This window comes from Ciconia boyciana, chromosome 28 (genome assembly GCF_034638445.1).
Source record: "Ciconia boyciana chromosome 28, ASM3463844v1, whole genome shotgun sequence".
Classification (NCBI taxonomy): Eukaryota; Metazoa; Chordata; class Aves; order Ciconiiformes; family Ciconiidae; genus Ciconia; species Ciconia boyciana.
In genome coordinates this window covers 1,992,828-2,010,088 of record NC_132961.1, presented here as the reverse complement: position 1 = coordinate 2,010,088, position 17,261 = coordinate 1,992,828, and the positions used below count along the sequence as shown (strand labels likewise).

The following is a 17,261-nucleotide window of genomic DNA, read 5'->3' as shown; positions in this document are numbered from 1 at the left end:
CCAGTAACCCCCAGTCGCTCCCAGTACCCCCAGTAACGTCCCAGTGACCCCAGTACCCCCAGTAACGTCCCAGTCCCTCCCAGTAACCCCCAGTAACGTCCCAGTGCCTCCCAGTAACCCCATTACCCCCCACTACCCTCCCAGTGCCCCCCAGTACCCCTCCAGGTACCCCATTACCCCCCAGTACCCTCCCAGTATGCTCCCAGTGCCCCCAGTAACCCCATTACCCCCCATTACCCTCCCAGTGCCCCCCAGTACCCTCCCAGTGCCCTCCCAGTACCCCCAGTCCCTCCCAGTGCCCCCAGTGCCCCCGCACAGACACCGCAGCCGGGGGGCCCAGCTCTTTATTGGGGGTCCCAGCAGCCCCCCCTCACTCCTCGTCCCCCCCCAGCAGCTCCCCCAGTTCTCCCAGCGCCGCCCGGATCTGAGCGGCGAAGCGTCGGGCGTCCTGGGGGGGGAGGGGGTCAGGGGGTGGGGGGGAGGGAAGGGGGACCCCCTGCCCCCCAACCTCACCGTGCGGGGGCTGGAGGCTTTGCAGGAGACGTGGAAGATGATGGCGGCGTCCCCCCCCCTCGCGTAGCAGACGCCGTAGCCGTCGGGGTGCGCCTGTGGGGGGGCCGGGCGTCCGGGGGGCACGGGACCCCAAACACCCCCAAACACCCCAAAACAGCCGCAAACACCCCAAAACCCCCAAACCACCCCAAACCACCCCCAAACACCCCAAAAACACCCCAAAACCACCCCAAACACCCCAAAACAGCCCCAAACAGCCCCAAACCACCCCAAAACACCTCCAAAACCACCAAAACCACCCCAAACACCCCAAAACAGCTGCAAACACCCCAAAACCCCCAAACCACCCCCAAATACCCCCAAACACCCCAAAACACCCCAAAACCACCCCCAAACAGCCCCAAACACCCCAAACCACCCCAAAACCCCCAAACCACCCCAAAACACCTCCAAAACCACCCCAAACACCCCAAAACAGCCGCAAACACCCCAAAACCCCCAAACCACCCCCAAATACCCCCAAACACTCCAAAACACCCCAAAACCACCCCCAAACACCCCAAAACAGCCCCAAACACCCCAAAACCACCCCAAAACCCCCAAACCACCCCAAAACACCTCCAAACACCCCGAAACAGCCCCGAACACCCCAAAACCCCAAACACCCCAAACCACCCCAAACTCACCCCCAAACCCCCCAGCCAGGGGTGAAGACCCCAGCCCCCCACCTCATCCCGGGCACCCAGGTATTCGGGCTGGGGAGCCGGGGTCCAGGGGGCACGGGACCCCCAAACACCCCCCATAGAGGGGACCCAGGTTTTTGGCTTGGGGGCGAGGACCCCCGAAAGGGACTCAGGGTCCGGGGGGGTATGGGACCCCCAAAACACCCCCTCGGCCAGCGGACACCCCCCCCCCAACACTCACCCCCAGCCAAGGGACCCAGCCCCCCAAGGGACCCGGGGCTCCGGGGGGCAGGGCCCCCCCACCCCCCGCCCCCCCCGGGCACCCACCGGGCCGAAGCCGCCCCTGCGGGGCGCAGGGGGGCAGCAGCGGGGCTGGGCCCGGGGGGCGGGGCTGGAGGCCAGAGCCCAGGGCTGCCCCAGCACCTGGTGGTATGCAAATGAGGCCACGCCCTCGCCACGCCCAGACCCCCGCCCCCCCGGGCCCCGCCCACATCTCCAACCCCTGTGGGGGGCCCTCCCCCGTAGCATTCGTGCCGAGCCCCGCCCCGCAGGTGAGACCACGCCTCCTTTGCATCAGGCCACGCCTCCACCCGAGACCAAGCCCCGCCCCCTCACCGCCAGGTCCTTCCCCCACGGGAGGCTCCGCCCTCTTCTCCAGCCCCACCTCCCGTTGGCCACACCCACCTACACCAAGAAGGGGGTGGAGGCCCCGCCCCCTCCCTTAGCCCCGCCCACCGCGCCAGGCTGAGGGCCAAGGCACATCCCCTGTTCCCGCCCCTCCTTTGGCCACGCCCCCTCCCTTAGCCCCTCCCACCCCCACCCCCTAGAGGGCAGAGGCACCGCCCCAGGCTCCACCCCCTTAGCCCCGCCCCACCCCCGCCAGAAACGCCGCGTGGGCGGAGCCCCACCCCAAGCCCCGCCCCTCCCCGCGGCCCCGCCCACATCGGCCAGGAAGGCCGCAGAGGCTGAGCCCCACCCCCAAGCCCCGCCCCTTCCCCTGACGCGGCCCCGCCCACCCCCGCCAGAAACACCGCATGGGCGGAGCCCCACCCCAAGCCCCGCCCTTTCCCCTGACGCGGCCCCGCCCATCCCCGCCAGAAACGCCGCGTGGGCGGAGCCCCGGCCCCCCTCCGCTGGCCCCGCCCACCTCGGCCAGGAAGGGTGGGCGGAGCCGCAGCTGCGCAGCCACGGCCGCCAGCGCCTGCAGGTGCCGGTCCAGCCCCGCCCCCGTCATGGCCGCCCGGCGCTGCCCGCGCTGCTGCCGCAGGGCCGCTCCCAGCAGCGCCCGCCGCCGGCCCCGCTGCGGACACCGGGAGTCACCGCCCGCGCCCCCGGCCCGGGCACCCCCCGGCCACCCCCGGCCCGGGACCCCCCCCCCCAACCGGGGGCCACCCCGGCCCGGGGAGCCCCAGAGCCCCCCAGAACCTGGCACCCCCCACCCCCCATGTCACCCCCAAACCCGGGGACCCTCGACCCGGGGACTCCCCAACCTGGGATCCCCCCCAAGGGCCCCCGGCCCGGGGAACCCAGAGCCCCCAAAACCTGGCACCCCCCCATGTGACCCCCGACCCGGGGACCCCCGACCCTGGGGCCCCCCAACCCGGGATCCCCCCCAAGGGCCCCCGGCCCGGGGACCCCAGAGCCCCCAGAACCTGGCACCCCCATGTCACCCCCAAACCCGGGACCCCCCAAGGGCCCCCCGACCCGGGGACCCCAGAGCCCCCAAAACCTGGCACCCCCCCATGTGACCCCCCGACCCGGGGACCCCCCGCACTCCCTCAAACCTGGCACCCCCATGTCACCCCAAACCCGGGGACCCCCGACCCTGGGGCCCCCAACCCGGGATCCCCCCCCAAGGGCCCCCTGACCGGGGACCCCCAGAGCCCCCAAAACCTGAGAACATCCCCCGGGTTTTGGGGTCCCCCCAGGTTCAGGGTCCCCCCGCCTCACACTGCATTGGGGTCCCCACCTCCCCCCAGTTTCAGGGCCCCCCGGTTTCTGCCCCCCGGGTTTTAGGGTCCCCCCAACCCCGGCCTTGGGGTCCCCACCTCCCTCGCCCCCAGTTTCAGGGCCCCCCCAGATTTGGGGGACCCCCTTTTTGTGCCCTCCGTTTCTGCCCCCGGGTTTGGGGTCCCCCTCACCCCACCTTGGGATCCCCACCTCCCTCCCCCAGTTTCAGCCCCCCACATTTGCCCCCCAGGTTTTGGGGTCCCCCCAACCCCGGCCTTGGGGTCCCCACCTCCCTCCCCCAGTTTCAGCCCCCTCCCCAGATTTGGGGGCCCCTCCGTTTCTGCCCCCCAGGTTTTGGGGTCCCCCCAACCCCGGCCTTGGGGTCCCCCACCTCCCTCCCCCAGTTTCAGCCCCCCCCGTTTCTGCCCCCCCGGGTTTGGGGTCCCCCTCACCCCGGCCTTGGGGTCCCCCATGGCGGCCGCCAGCTCCAGCACGGGGGGGCCGCAGCCCCGCGCCGCCTCCGCGCGCCCCTCCAGGAAGAGGCGGGTGGGGACGGGCTGGTAGCTCAGGCAGGGCCCCCGCTCCTGGGGGCAGAGGGCACGGGGTCACGGGGTCACACGGAGCAGCGGGGTCACACGGGGGCATGGGGTCACCGGGGGCATGGGGTCACGCGGAGCAACGGGGTCACCGGGGGTCAGAGGGGCACCGGGGGGCACGGGGGCACGGGGGGGCATGGGGGAGCAGGGGTCATGGGGGTCACACGGAGCAGCGGGGTCACCGGGGGCACGGGGTCACGGGGGGCATGGGGTCACGCGGAGCAACGGGGTCACCAGGGGTCAGAGGGGCACCGGGGGCACGGGGCACGGGGGCACGGGGAGCAGGGGGTCATGGGGTCACACAGAGCAGCGGGGTCACCGGGGGCACGGGGTCACGGGGGCATGGGGTCACGCGGGGCATGGGGTAACCAGGGGCACGGGGTCACGGGGGTCACGGGGGCACCGGGGGCACGGGGTCACATGGGGCAACGGGGTTACTGGGGTCAGAGGGGCACCGGGGCACAGGGTCACAGGGGCGTGGGGTCACCAGGGTCACGGGGGCACGGGGGAGCAGGGGGTCATGGGGTCACACGGAGCAGCGGGGTCACCGGGGGCACGGGGTCACGGGGGGCATGGGGTCACGGGGGCATGGGGTCACCGGGGGCACGGGGTCACGGGGGCATGGGGCACGGGGGCATGGGGTCACCGGGGGCATGGGGTCACGCAGAGCAACGGGGTCACCAGGGGTCAGAGGGGCACCGGGGGCACGGGGTCACGGGGGCACGGGGGAGCAGGGGGTCATGGGGGTCACACGGAGCAGCGGGGTCACACGGGGGCACAGGGTCACAGGGGCGTGGGGTCACCAGGGTCACCGGGGGCAGGGGGTCATGGGGGTCACACGGAGCAACGGGGTCACACGGGGGCACGGGGGTCATGGGGGCAGGGGGCATGGGGGGCACGGGGGGCCACAGGGGTCATGGGGGTCACGGGGAGCAAGGGGGGTCATGGGGGTCAGGAGGTCACAGGGGGCATGGGAGGTCAGCAGGGGGTCACGGAGCACGGGGGTCGCAGGGGGTCACAAGGGGCAAGGAGGTCACCACAGGGTCACAGGGGTCGCAAGGGGCCCAGGGAGGGGGGGCAGGGGTGTTGGGGTCCCCAGGGGGTTCGGGGTCCCTGGGGGTTTGGGGTCCCCAAGGGGGGGTCCTGGGGTTTGAAGGGGGGCCCAGGGGGTGTTGGGGTCCCAGGGGGGTTGGGGTCCCGGGGGCTGGGGGTCCCGGGGGTTGGGGGTCCCGGGGAGGTTTTGGGGTCCCAGGGGGTTCTGGGGGTCCCGGGGGCTGGGGTCCCAGGGGGTTGGAGGTCCCGGGGAGGTTTTGGGGTCCCAGGGGGTTCTGGGGTCCCGGGGGCTGGGGGTCCCGGGGGGTTGGGGGTCCCAGGGGAGGTTTCGGGGTCCCAGGGGGGTTCTGGGGTCCCGGGGGCTGGGGGTCCCAGGGGGGTTGGGGGTCCCGGGGAGGTTTCGGGGTCCCAGGGGGTTCTGGGGTCCCGGGGGGCTGGGGTCCCGGGCGGGGGAGGGCGGGGGCCGGGGGCTCACGCGCACGAGGGCGAGCTGCAGCGCCAGCTGGACGAGGGCGTCGGGGGGCCCCGGGGGGGTCCCCGGGGGGGGGGCGCAGGCGAAGACGTGGAGCTGCAGGTCGGCCGCCAGCGCCCGGGCGGCCCCCAGGGCCCCCGCCAGCGCCCCCCGGCACTGCGCACCCCAAACCCGCCTCAGGCGCCCCGAAAACGCCTCCGGGAGCCCCAGAGCACCCCAAAACGCCCCAAAACGCCCCAAAATGCCCCAAAATGCCCCAGAACGCCCCAAAACGCTCAAAGCACCCCCAAAATACCCCAAAACACCCCCAAAATGCCCCCAAACACCCCCAAAATGCCCCCTGAGCGCCCCCAAAATACCCCAAAACACCCCAAAATACCCCCAAAATACCCCAAAACACCCCAAAACGCCCCAAACACCCCCAGCACCCCCAACGCCCCCAACGCCCCAGAATGCCCCGGGATGGGGCTTTGGGCCCCCCCCGCTCCCAGGAGCCCCCCAGCGCTGCGCACCCCAAAACCGCCTCAGGCGCCCCAAAACGCCTCCGGGAGCCCCAGGGCACCCCAAAACGCCCCAAACTGGGGCCGTGGGTGCCCCTCCCCCAGTAGCCCCCAGTTGCCCCCAGCTCCCCCAATCGCCCCCCAGTTGCCCCCAATCCCCCCAGTATCCTCCCAGTTGCCCCCAGTTGCCTCCCAGTTGCCCCCATCCCCCCAATCGCCCCCAGTTGCCCCCAATCCCCCAGTCACCCCCAGTATCCTCCCAGTTGCCCCCAGTTGCCTCCCAGTTGCCCCCCATCCCCCCAGTTGCCCCCAGTTCCCCCAATCCCCCCAGTTGCCCCCAATCCCCCAGTTGCCCCCAGCTCCCCCAATCACCCCAGTTGCCCCCATCCCCCAGTTGCCCCCAGTTCCCCCAATCACCCCAGTTGCCCCCATCCCCCAGTTGCCCCCAGCTCCCCCAATCCCCCAGTTGCCCCCAATCCCCCCAGTCGCCCCAGCTCCCCCAATCGCCCCCAGTTGCCCCCGTGCGCCCCCCGCCCCTCCCAGTGCTCCCAGTCACCTCGGGGGGGATGTCCCAGTGCAGGCGCTGGGGGGGGGGGATGCCGGGCTCGACCCCCCCCCGACAGTCCCCGCTGCCCTCGTAGCCCAGGGCCAGCACGTCCGTGGCCAGCGTGTACTGGGGGACCCGGCGTCGGGGGGGCCCGGGGACCCCCCCACCCAAGGGACCCAGGAGTCCAGGAGACCCCCACCCAGGGGACCCCGGCATCTGGGGGGGCACCCAGGGGTCCCGGGGGGCACCCAGGGGTTTGGGGGGCACCCAGGGTCCCGGGGGCACCCAGGGGTTTGGGGGGGCACCCAAGTGTCCAGGGGGCACCCAGGGGGCACCCGGGGTTTGGGGGGCAGGGCACCCATGGATCTGGGGGCACCCATGGTTCCGGGGGGCACCCAGGGGTCCCGGGGGCACCCGGGGGTTTGGGGGCACCCGGGGTCCCGGGGGCACCCATGGATCTGGGGGCACCCATGGTTCTGGGGGGCACCCAGGGGTCCCGGGGGGCACCCAGGGGTTTGGGGGCACCGACGGGTCCAGGGGCACCCAGGGGTCCGGGGGCACCCGGGGGTCTGGGGGTCACGTGGGGGTTTGGGGGCACCCAGGGGTCCGGGGGCACCCAGGGGTCTGGGGGCACCCGGGGTTTGGGGGGCACCCATGGATCTGGGGGGCACCCATGGGTCTGGGGGCACCCGGGGGTTTGGGGGCACCCATGGGTCTGGGGGGCACCCAGGGGTCTGGGGGCACCCGGGGGTTTGGGGTCACCCGGGGCTTGGGGGCACCCATGGGTCCGGGGGGCACCCAGGGGTCTGGGGGCACCCATGGGTCTGGGGGCACGCGGGGGTTTGGGGGGCACCCGGGGTTTGGAGGGGCACCCATGGATCTGGGGGGCACCCATGGGTCTGGGGGCACCCGGGGCTTGGGGGGCACCCATGGGTCCGGGGGCACCCATGGGTCTGGGGGCACCCGGGGCTTGGGGGGCACCCATGGGTCTGGGGGGCACGCGGGGGTGCGGGGGGCACGCGGGGTGCGGTACCTCCCAGAGGCGCCCCACCACGGGGGGGTCCCCCCACGAGTGCTCCGCGTTCAGCCCCACCCGCCCGGAGGCGAAGACCACGAGGGTGAGGGACTTATCGAACCAGCTGGGGGAGGGGCGCGGGGTCACTGGGGGGGGCACTGGGGGGGCCACTGGGGTCCCTGGGGGTCACTGGGGCCGGGGGTCACTGGGGGGTCACTGGGGTCCCAGGGGGTATTGGGGTCCCCTGGGGGGTCACTGGGGGCCGGGGGGTCACTGGGGGGTCACTGGGGTCCCGGGGGTATTGGGGTCCCCTGGGGGGTCATGGGGCCGGGGGTCACTGGGGGGTCACTGGGGTCCCGGGGGGCATTGGGGTCCCTGGGGGGTCACTGGGGGTCACTGGGGTCCCAGGGGGTATTGGGGTCCCCTGGGGGTCACTGGGGGCCGGGGGGGTCACTGGGGGGTCACTGGGGTCCCTGGGGGTCACTGGGGCCGGGGGTCACTGGGGGCCACTGGGGTCCCGGGGGGTCACTGGGGCCGGGGGTCGCTGGGGGCCACTGGGGTCCCGGGGGTCACTGGGGTCCCTGGGGTATTGGGGTCCCCTGGGGGGTCATTGGGGTTCCAGGGGGCATTGGGGTCCCCTGGGGGTCACTGGGGCCGGGGGTCACTGGGGGGTCACTGGGGTCCCAGGGGGTATTGGGGTCCCCTGGGGTCACTGGGGGCCGGGGGCCACTGGGGTCCCTGGGGGGGTCATTGGGGTCTCGGGGGGTCATTGGGGTCCCTGGGGGGTCACTGGGGGGGTCACTGGGGTCCCTGGGGGGTCACTGGGGCCGGGGGGGTCACTGGGGGGTCACTGGGGTCCCGGGGTATTGGGGTCCCCTGGGGGTCACTGGGGGCCGGGGGTCACTGGGGTCCCTGGGGGTCATTGGGGTCTCGGGGGGTCATTGGGGTCCCTGGGGGTCACTGGGGTCCCTGGGGGTCACTGGGGCTGGGGGGTCACTGGGGGGGTCACTGGGGTCCCAGGGGGTATTGGGGTCCCCTGGGGGTCACTGGGGGCCGGGGGTCACTGGGGTCCCTGGGGGGGGCATTGGGGTCCCAGGGGGGGTATTGGGGTCCCCTGGGGGTCACTGGGGCCCCTGGGGAGGTCATTGGGATCCCTGGGGGGTCACTGGGGTCCCAGGGGGTCCCAGGGGGCATTTTGGGGTCCCCAGGAGGTGTGGGCGTCCCCCGGGGGTTGGGGTGCTGGGGGGTTGGGCTGTCCTGGGGTTTTGGGGTGCCGGGGTTGGGGTCCCAGGGGATGTGGGGTCCCGGGGGTTGGGGTCCTGGGGGTTGGGGTCCCGGGGGGATGTGGGGTCCCGGGGGTTGGGGGTCCTGGGGGGTTGGGGTCCCGGGGGGATGTGGGGTCCCGGGGGTTTGGGGTGCCGGGGGTTGGGGGTCCCGGGGTTTGGGGGTCCCAGGGGGATGTGGGGTCCCGGGGGGTTTTGGGGTGCCGGGGGTTGGGGGTGCCGGGGGATGTGGGGTCCCGGGGGATGTGGGGTCCCGGGGGTTGGGGTCCCGGGGGCGGGGGTTGGGGGCTGCGGGGCTCTGACCGGTTGTGGCAGGGTCCGTGCAGCAGCGCCTTGGCCTCGGCGTCGAGGGCCCCGTCCGCGGGGGGGTCGCCGGGGGGGGCCCCGTCCCCCGGGGGGGGGTCGAGGGCGACGAGGAAGGGGCTTCCTCCAGCGCCCGCAGCGCCGCCGCGTTGCCCCTCCCCCCCGCCAGCAGCGCCGCCCGCGCCCGCGCCCAGGGGGGCCTGGGGACCCCGGGGCCGTCAGACCCCCGGCCCCTATAGCCCCCCGGCCCCTATAGCCCCCCGAGTCCCCTATAGCCCCCCGGCCCCTATAGCCCCCCGGCCCCTATAGCCCCCCGAGTCCCCTATAGCCCCCCGGCCCCTATAGCCCCCATGTCCCCTATAGCCCCCCGGCCCCTATAGCCCCCCGGCCCCTATAGCCCCCATGTCCCCTATAGCCCCCCCGGCCCCGCATCCCCTATAGCCCCCCGAGTCCCCTGTAGCCCCCCACATCCCCTATAGCCCCCTATGTCCCCTGTAGCCCCCCATGTCCCCTATAGCCCCCCGGCCCCTCATCCCCTGTAGCTCCCCAAGTCCCCTATAGCCCCCCATCCCCATATCCCCTATAGCCCCCGAGTCCCCTGTAGCCCCCGAGTCCCCTATAGCCCCCCGGCCCTGCATCCCCTATAGCCCCCAAGTCCCCTGAAGCCCCCCACATCCCATATAGCCCCTATGTCCCCTGTAGCCCCCCATGTCCCCTATAGCCCCCGGCCCCTATAGCCCCCATGTCCCCTATAGCCCCCGTCCCCACATCCCCTATAGCCCACTGCATCCCCTATAGCCCCCCGAGTCCCCTGTAGCCCCCCGCATCCCCTATAGCCCCCTGTGTCCCCTATAGCCCCCCATGTCCCTTATAGCCCCCCGGCCCCGCATCCCCTATAGCCCCCCGAGTCCCCTATAGCCCCCCATCCCCGCATCCCCTATAGTCGCCCACGTCCCCTATAGCCCCCATCCCCTATAGCCCCCGTGTCCCCTATAGCCCCCCGTGTCCCCACATCCCCTATAGCCCACCGCATTCCCTATAGCCCCCACATCCCTGCATCCCCTATAGCCCCTGAGTCCCCTACAGCCCCCCAAGTTCCCTATAGCCCCCATATCCCCCTAGGCCCCCATAGCCCCCACATCCCCCTAGCCTCCCATAGCCCCCATAGCCCCCCATCCCCTATAGCTCCTATAGCCCCCATACCCCCATCCCCTATACCCCCATATCCCCTATACCCCCCATAGCCCCCATCCCCCCATTATCCCCTATACCCCCATGCCCTCCCCATCCCCCATCCCCCCATTATCCCCCCATCTCCCCTATACCCCCCATATCCCCCATGGCCCCCATCCCCCCATGTCCCCCCATCCCCCATCCCCTATACCCCCCATTATCCCCTATACCCATTATCCCCCCATCCCCCCCATGTCCCCCATCCCCCATTATCCCCCATCTCCCTATACCCCCCATATCCCCCATGGCCCCCATCCCCCCATATCCCCATCCCCCATCCCCCATCCCCCCATCCCCTATACCCCCCATTATCCCCATACCCATTATCCCCCATCCCCCCATCCCCCCATTATCCCCTATACCCATCCCCCCATCCCCCATCCCCCATTATCCCCTATACCCATCCCCCATCCCCCATCCCCCATCCCCCCATCCCCCATCCCCCATTATCCCCATACCCATCCCCCCATCCCCCATCCCCCCATTATCCCCCATCCCCCATTATCCCCCATCCCCCCATTATCCCCATACCCATCCCCCATCCCCCATGCCCCCCCATCCCCCATTATCCCCCATCCCCCCATTATCCCCCATCCCCCACCTGTCCCCTGCCGTCAGCACCCCCGGCGCCTCCTGGGGGCGGCCCCGCCCCCCTCCTGCAGCACGCGCTCGAACTGGCTCTGGAGCTCGCGCGGGCGCAGCGCGCGCCCCCCCCGGCGCACGGGCACGCGGAACAGGCGCCCCGCGTGCAGCACCGCCACGTGCGCCCCGCCCCCGCCGTGCCGCAGCCGGTCTGGGGGGAGGGGCGTCAGGGCCCCCGCACAGCCCGCGGGGGGACAGGGGGGTCGGGGTCCCGGGGGGCACAAGGGGAGGGACTGGGGTCCCGGGGGAGTGGGGGGACAAGGGAGGGGACTGGGGTCCCGGGGGAGGGGGGCACAATGGGGGGACTGGGGTCCCGGGGGGTTGGGGGTCCTGGGGGGACTGGGGTCCTGGGGGGACCGGGGTCCCGGGGGAAGGGCACAACGGGGGGACTGGGGTCCCGGGGGAGGGGGCACAATGGGGGGGACTGGGGTCCCGGGGGCCGGGGTCCTGGGGAAGGGCACAACTGGGGTCACAATGGGGGGACTGGGGTCCCGGGGGAGGGAGGACACAACGGGGGGACTGGGGTCCCGGGGGCACAAGGGGGGAACTGGGGTCCCGGGGGGAGGGGGGACAAGGGGGAGACTGGGGGTCCCGGGGGAGGGCACAATGGGGGGACTGGGGGTCCCGGGGGGAGGGGGGCACAAGGGGGTGCCAAGGGGGGAACTGGGGTCCCGGGAGGGTTGGGGTCCTGGGGGTGCCAAGGCGGGGGGTGTCCCGGGGGAATTGGGGTCCCAAGGGGGTTGGGGTCCCAAGGGGGTCTGGGGGCGTCCCCAAGGGGATTTGGGGTCCCAGGGGGATTTGGGGTCCCGGGGGTTTGGGGTCCCAGGGGTTTTGGGGTGTCCCGGGGTTTTGAGGTGCCGGGTTTTGGGGTGCGGGGGAGGTTGGGGGTGCCGGGTTTGGGGGTGCCCCGGGGTTTGGGGGTGCTGGGGTTGGGGTGCCGGGGGTTTGGGGTGCCGGTTTGGGGGTGCCCCGGGGGTTTGGGGGTGCCGGGGGCTTTGGGGGTGCCCCGGGGTGTTTGGGGGTGGCCCGGGGTTTGGGGGTGCCCCGGGGTTTGGGGGTGCCGGGGGTTGGGGGTGCCCAGGGTTTGGGGTGCGGGTTTGGGGTGCCGGGGGTTTGGGGGTGCCCCAGGTTTGGGGTGCCCCGGGGGTTGGGGGTGCCGGGGTTTGGGGGTGCGGGTTTGGGGGTGCCGGTTTGGGGTGCCCCGGGGATTTGGGGGTGCCGGGGTTTGGGGTGCCGGTTTGGGGGTGCCAGGGGTTTGGGGTGCGGGTTTGGGGGTGCCCCAGGGGTTTGGGGTGCCGGGGCTTTGGGGGTGCCCCAGGGTGTTTGGGGGTGCCCCGGGGGTTTGGGGTGCCCCGGGTTTGGGGTGCCGGGGGTTGGGGGTGCGGGTTTGGGGGTGCGGGTTTGGGGGTGCCGGGGGGTTTGGGGGTGCCCCAGGGGGTTTGGGGGTGCCCCGGGGTTTGGGGGTGCCGTACCCCGGCTCTCCCCGGGCAGGCGCGTGGTGTTGAAGAGCCGCTCGTACTGCGCCGAGCAGGTGGGCAGCGTCCCCCGAAACAGCGCCTGGGGACCCCCAAAATCGCCCCCCAAATCCTTCTTACCCCCCCCAAATCCCCCCGACCCCAAATTACCCCCGGACCCCAACCCCCCAAATCCTTGTGACCCCTCAAATCCCCCCGGACCCCAACTACCCCGCCCCAGGACCCCCAAGCCCCCCAAATCCTTGTGACCCCCCAAATCCCCCCAAGCCCCCCAATCCCCCTGGACCCCAATGCCCCCCAGACCCCCAAAACCCCAGGCTCCCCATCCCCCCAGGACCCCCAATCCCCCAGCCCCCCAACACCCCCTGGACCCCATCCCCCGTGGACCCCATCCCCCCAGGTCCCCCAATCCCCCCGGCCCCCAACCCCAGTGGACCCCAATCCCCCGGACCCCCGGACCCCAATCCCCCAGGTCCCCCAATCCCCCTTGGACCCCATCCCCCCGGCCCCCATCCCCCCGGACCCCAATCCCCCCAATCCCCCCGGCCCCCATCCCCCCAGGTCCCCATCCCCCCGGACCCCAATCCCCCGGCCCCCATCCCCCATCCCCCTGGACCCCCATCCCCCAGGCCCCCAATCCCCCCAGGACCCCCATCCGCCCCCGGCCCCATCCCCCCGGTCCCCCAATCCCCCCGTCCCCAAACCCCAGTGGACCCCAATCCCCCCGGACCCCCCCGGACCCCCAATCCCCCTTGGACCCCATCCCCCCGGCCCCCATCCCCCCCGGACCCCCAATCCCCCCAATCCCCCGGCCCCCATCCCCCCAGGTCCCCCATCCCCCCGGACCCCCAATCCCCCAATCCCCCCGGCCCCCCCATCCCCCCCCCGCCCCCCCGCTCACGGGGGGCAGCTCCCCGCGCAGCACCAGGCGCCGGAACTGCAGGAGGGCGAAGACGGCGTTGGCGGCGCGGGCGGCCGGGATGCGGGTGGGGGGGGGGCCCCGCAGGTCCTGGGGTACAGGGTGGGTGCCCCATAGCCCCCCAGCACCCAACCTGGGGATCCAGACCCCTGGGTGCCCCATAGCCCCCCAGCACCCAACCTGGGGATCCAGACCCTGGGTGCCCCATAGCCCCCAGAGCACCCAACCTGGGGGTCTCGGACCCCTGGGTGCCCCATAGCCCCCCAGAGCACCCAACCTGGGGTCTCGGACCCCTGGGTGCCCCATAGCCCCCCAGCACCCAACCTGGGGATCCAGACCCCTGGGTGCCCCATAGCCCCCCAGAGCACCCAACCTGGGGTCTCGGACCCCTGGGTGCCCCATAGCCCCCCCAGCACCCACCCTGGGGATCCAGACCCCTGGGTGCCCCATAGCCCCCCCAGAGCACCCAACCTGGGGGGCCGGGACCCCTGGGTGCCCCATAGCCCCCCCAGCACCCAACCTGGGGTCTCAGACCCCTGGGTGCCCCATAGCCCCCAGCACCCAACCTGGGGATCCAGACCCCTGGGTGCCCCATAGCCCCCCCAGAGCACCCAACCTGGGGGTCTCGGACCCCTGGGTGCCCCATAGCCCCCCCAGAGCACCCAACCTGGGGGTCTCGGACCCCTGGGTGCCCCATAGCCCCCCAGAGCACCCAACCTGGGGGTCTCAGACCCCTGGGTGCCCCATAGCCCCCCAGAGCACCCAACCTGGGGATCCAGACCCCTGGGTGCCCCATAGCCCCCCCAGAGCACCCAACCTGGGGGATCCAGACCCCTGGGTGCCCCATAGCCCCCCAGAGCACCCAACCTGGGGATCCAGACCCCTGGGTGCCCCATAGCCCCCCAGCACCCAACCTGGGGATCCAGACCCCTGGGTGCCCCATAGCCCCCCCAGAGCACCCAACCTGGGGATCCAGACCCCTGGGTGCCCCATAGCCCCCCAGCACCCAACCTGGGGATCCAGACCCCTGGGTGCCCCATAGCCCCCAGAGCACCCAACCTGGGGTCTCAGACCCCTGGGTGCCCCATAGCCCCCCAGCACCCAACCTGGGGATCCAGACCCCTGGGTGCCCCATAGCCCCCAGAGCACCCAACCTGGGGTCTCGGACCCCTGGGTGCCCCATAGCCCCCCAGAGCACCCAACCTGGGGATCTCAGACCCCTGGGTGCCCCATAGCCCCCCAGAGCACCCAACCTGGGGGTCTCAGACCCCTGGGTGCCCCATAGCCCCCCCAGCACCCAACCTGGGGGGCCGGGACCCCTGGGTGCCCCAGAGCCCCCCAGAGCACCCAACCTGGGGGTCTCAGACCCCTGGGTGCCCCATAGCCCCCCAGCACCCAACCTGGGGGTCTCGGACCCCTGGGTGCCCCATAGCCCCCCCAGAGCACCCAACCTGGGGGTCTCAGACCCCTGGGTGCCCCATAGCCCCCCAGCACCCAACCTGGGGATCCAGACCCCTGGGTGCCCCATAGCCCCCCCCGAGCACCCCACCCGGGGGTCTCGGGCCCCTGGGTGCCCCCTAGCCCCCCCAGCACCCAACCTGGGGATCCAGACCCCTGGGTGCCCCATAGCCCCCCCAGAGCACCCAACCTGGGGGGCCGGGACCCCTGGGTGCCCCATAGCCCCCCAGCACCCAGCGTGGGGGGCTGGGCTCACCATGAGGTAGTAGTTGCTGGTGGTGGGGAGGGGGCTGCGGACCCCCAGGTGCACGTGCTCCTCCCACAGGTCACTCAGCTGCAGGGGGGCGGGGGGCTGGGGGGACCCCAAAACCCCCCCGAACCCCCAGAGCCCCCCTCGGGAAGCCCTGGGCCCCTCAGGGACCCCCAGGACCCCAGGACCCCTCCCAGGACCCCATAGGGACCCCATAGGGACCCCAGGACCCCCCAGGACCCCATAGGGACCCCAGGACCACCAGGGACCTCCCAGGACCCCATAGGGACCCCATAGGGACCCCAGGACCCCCAGGACCCCATAGGGACCCCATAGGACCCCAGGGACCTCCCAGGACCCCATAGGGACCCCCGGAGACCTCCCAGGACCCCTAAGAAACCCCCAGGGACCCCCAGAACCCCATAGGGACCCCATAGAGACCCCCAGGACCCCATAGGGACCCCCAGGGACCTCATAGGAACCCATAGGACCCCCAGGAGCCCCCAGGACCCCCCAGGGACCCTAGGGACTGTATAGGGACCCCATAGGACCCCAGGACCCCCCGAACCCCCAGGGACCCCATAGGGACCCCCAGGACCCCATAGGGACCCCATAGGACCCTCAGGACCCCCAGAATCCCCCAGGACCCCATAGGGACCCCCAGGGACCTCATAGGGATCCCCAGGACCCCCCAGGACCCCACAGGGACCCCATGAGCCCCCCAGGACCCCCAAGGAACCCCCAGGGACCCCCAGGACCCCATAGGGAACCCCCAGGACCCCCAGGAGCCCCCAGGACCTCCAGGGACCCCCAGGATCCCCCTGGACCCCATAGGGACCCCCAGGGACCCCAGGACCCCATAGGGACCCCAGGCCCCCCGGCCCCCCGCCCCTCACGTAGCTGGGGAGGGCCCAGGCCCGCAGGCGCAGCCACCGCTGGAGTCGGGGTCCGGGGCCCCCCAAGAAGCTGCGGGCGAGGGCGGGGACGCGCTCCCGGCCCCCCCCCGGCCCCAGCGCCTGCAGCGAGGCCACGGCCTGCGGGGGGGGGGTGTCAGTCTGCACCCCCAAAACCCCTGGGGACCCCCAAAACCCTCCTCTACCCGCAACCCCCCCAGGGACCCCCCCCAAGACCCCCGTCTCCTCCTGGGATCCCCCCAAAGTCCCATTGACCCCCTAGGGCCCCCCGAGGCCCCCAGGACGCCCCAGGGACCCCAAGACCCCCCAAGACTCCCAGGGTCCCCCCATGCCCCCAAGACCCACAGGGCCCCCAGGGACCCCAAGACCCCCAAGACTCCCAGGGTCCCCCATGCCCCCAAGACCCACAGGGCCCCCAGGGCCCCCAAGACCCCAGACCCCCCCAAGACTCCCAGGACCCCCAGGACCCCCCCCCGACCCCCCCAGGCCCCCGGGCCCCCCTCACCCGCTGGACGGTGTCGTGCAGGGGGGGCAGGGGCAGGGGGGGCAGCACCCCCTGGAAGCTGTGCAGCCCCGGCCGGCGCCCCGCAAACATCCGCACCAGCGCCTGCACCCCAAACCGGCCGTGAGCCCCCAGACCCAGCAGTGACCCCCAAACCCCCCAGGACCCCCAAACCCCACCCTGCCCCCAAAACCCCAGGGCCCCCCAACCCCCTCAAACACATATATCTCCCCCAAACCCACCATGAACCCCGAACCCGGCAGTGACCCCCCCAAAACCCCCAGGACCCCAAACCCCTCCAGGCCTCCCCAGCCCCCCAGGACCCCCTGAGCCCCCCAGGACCCCCGACCGCTTCATAGCCCCCCAAGACCCCCACAGCCCCCCAGAACCCCCTCCAGGATCCCCCAACCCCTTCATAGCCCCCCCAAGACCCCCCATACCCCTCCCATAGCCCCTCCAGGATCCCCCAACCCCTTCATAGCCCCCCAAGACCCCCCAGACCCCCCATAGCCCCCTCCAGGACCCCCAACCCCTTCATAGCCCCCCAAGACCCCCAGAACCCCCCAGATCCCCCTAACCCCTTCATAGCCCCCAAAGACCCCCCAAAGACCCCCATAGCCCCCTCCAGGACCCCCAACCCCTTCATAGCCCCCCAAGACCCCCAGAACCCCCCAGATCCCCTAACCCCTTCATAGCCCCCAAAGACCCCCAAAGACCCCCCAGACCCCCATAGCCCCCTCCAGGACCCCCAACCCCTTCATAGCCCCCCAAGACCCCCAGAACCCCCCAGATCCCCCTAACCCCTTCATAGCCCCCAAAGACCCCCAAAGACCCCCCAGACCCCCCATAGCCCCCTCCAGGACCCCCAACCCCTTCATAGCCCCTCCCCAGCCCCCCCAGCCCCCCCGCACCATCCAGAGGCGGGGGGGGGGCCCGGGCCGCCCCAGCGCCCC

At 72.6% G+C, this 17,261-nt stretch overlaps 1 protein-coding gene across 1 annotated transcript; it reads right to left on the bottom strand.

Moving 5' to 3' along the window:
- Window positions 1-370: 370 nt before the first annotated feature.
- On the bottom strand, window positions 371-16,401 carry LOC140644672 (carnitine O-palmitoyltransferase 1, liver isoform-like). The gene is made up of 14 exons (XM_072847693.1): window positions 16,312-16,401; window positions 15,789-15,926; window positions 14,899-14,976; window positions 13,167-13,274; window positions 12,263-12,347; window positions 10,814-10,941; window positions 8,916-9,115; window positions 7,348-7,453; window positions 6,324-6,440; window positions 5,271-5,423; window positions 3,599-3,730; window positions 2,344-2,496; window positions 514-606; window positions 371-448 (listed from the first exon to the last, which is right to left on the bottom strand). Exons 1-14 carry the CDS (start codon window positions 16,399-16,401, stop codon window positions 371-373), a joined length of 1,659 nt encoding a protein of 552 aa, XP_072703794.1.
- Window positions 16,402-17,261: the final 860 nt, after the last annotated feature.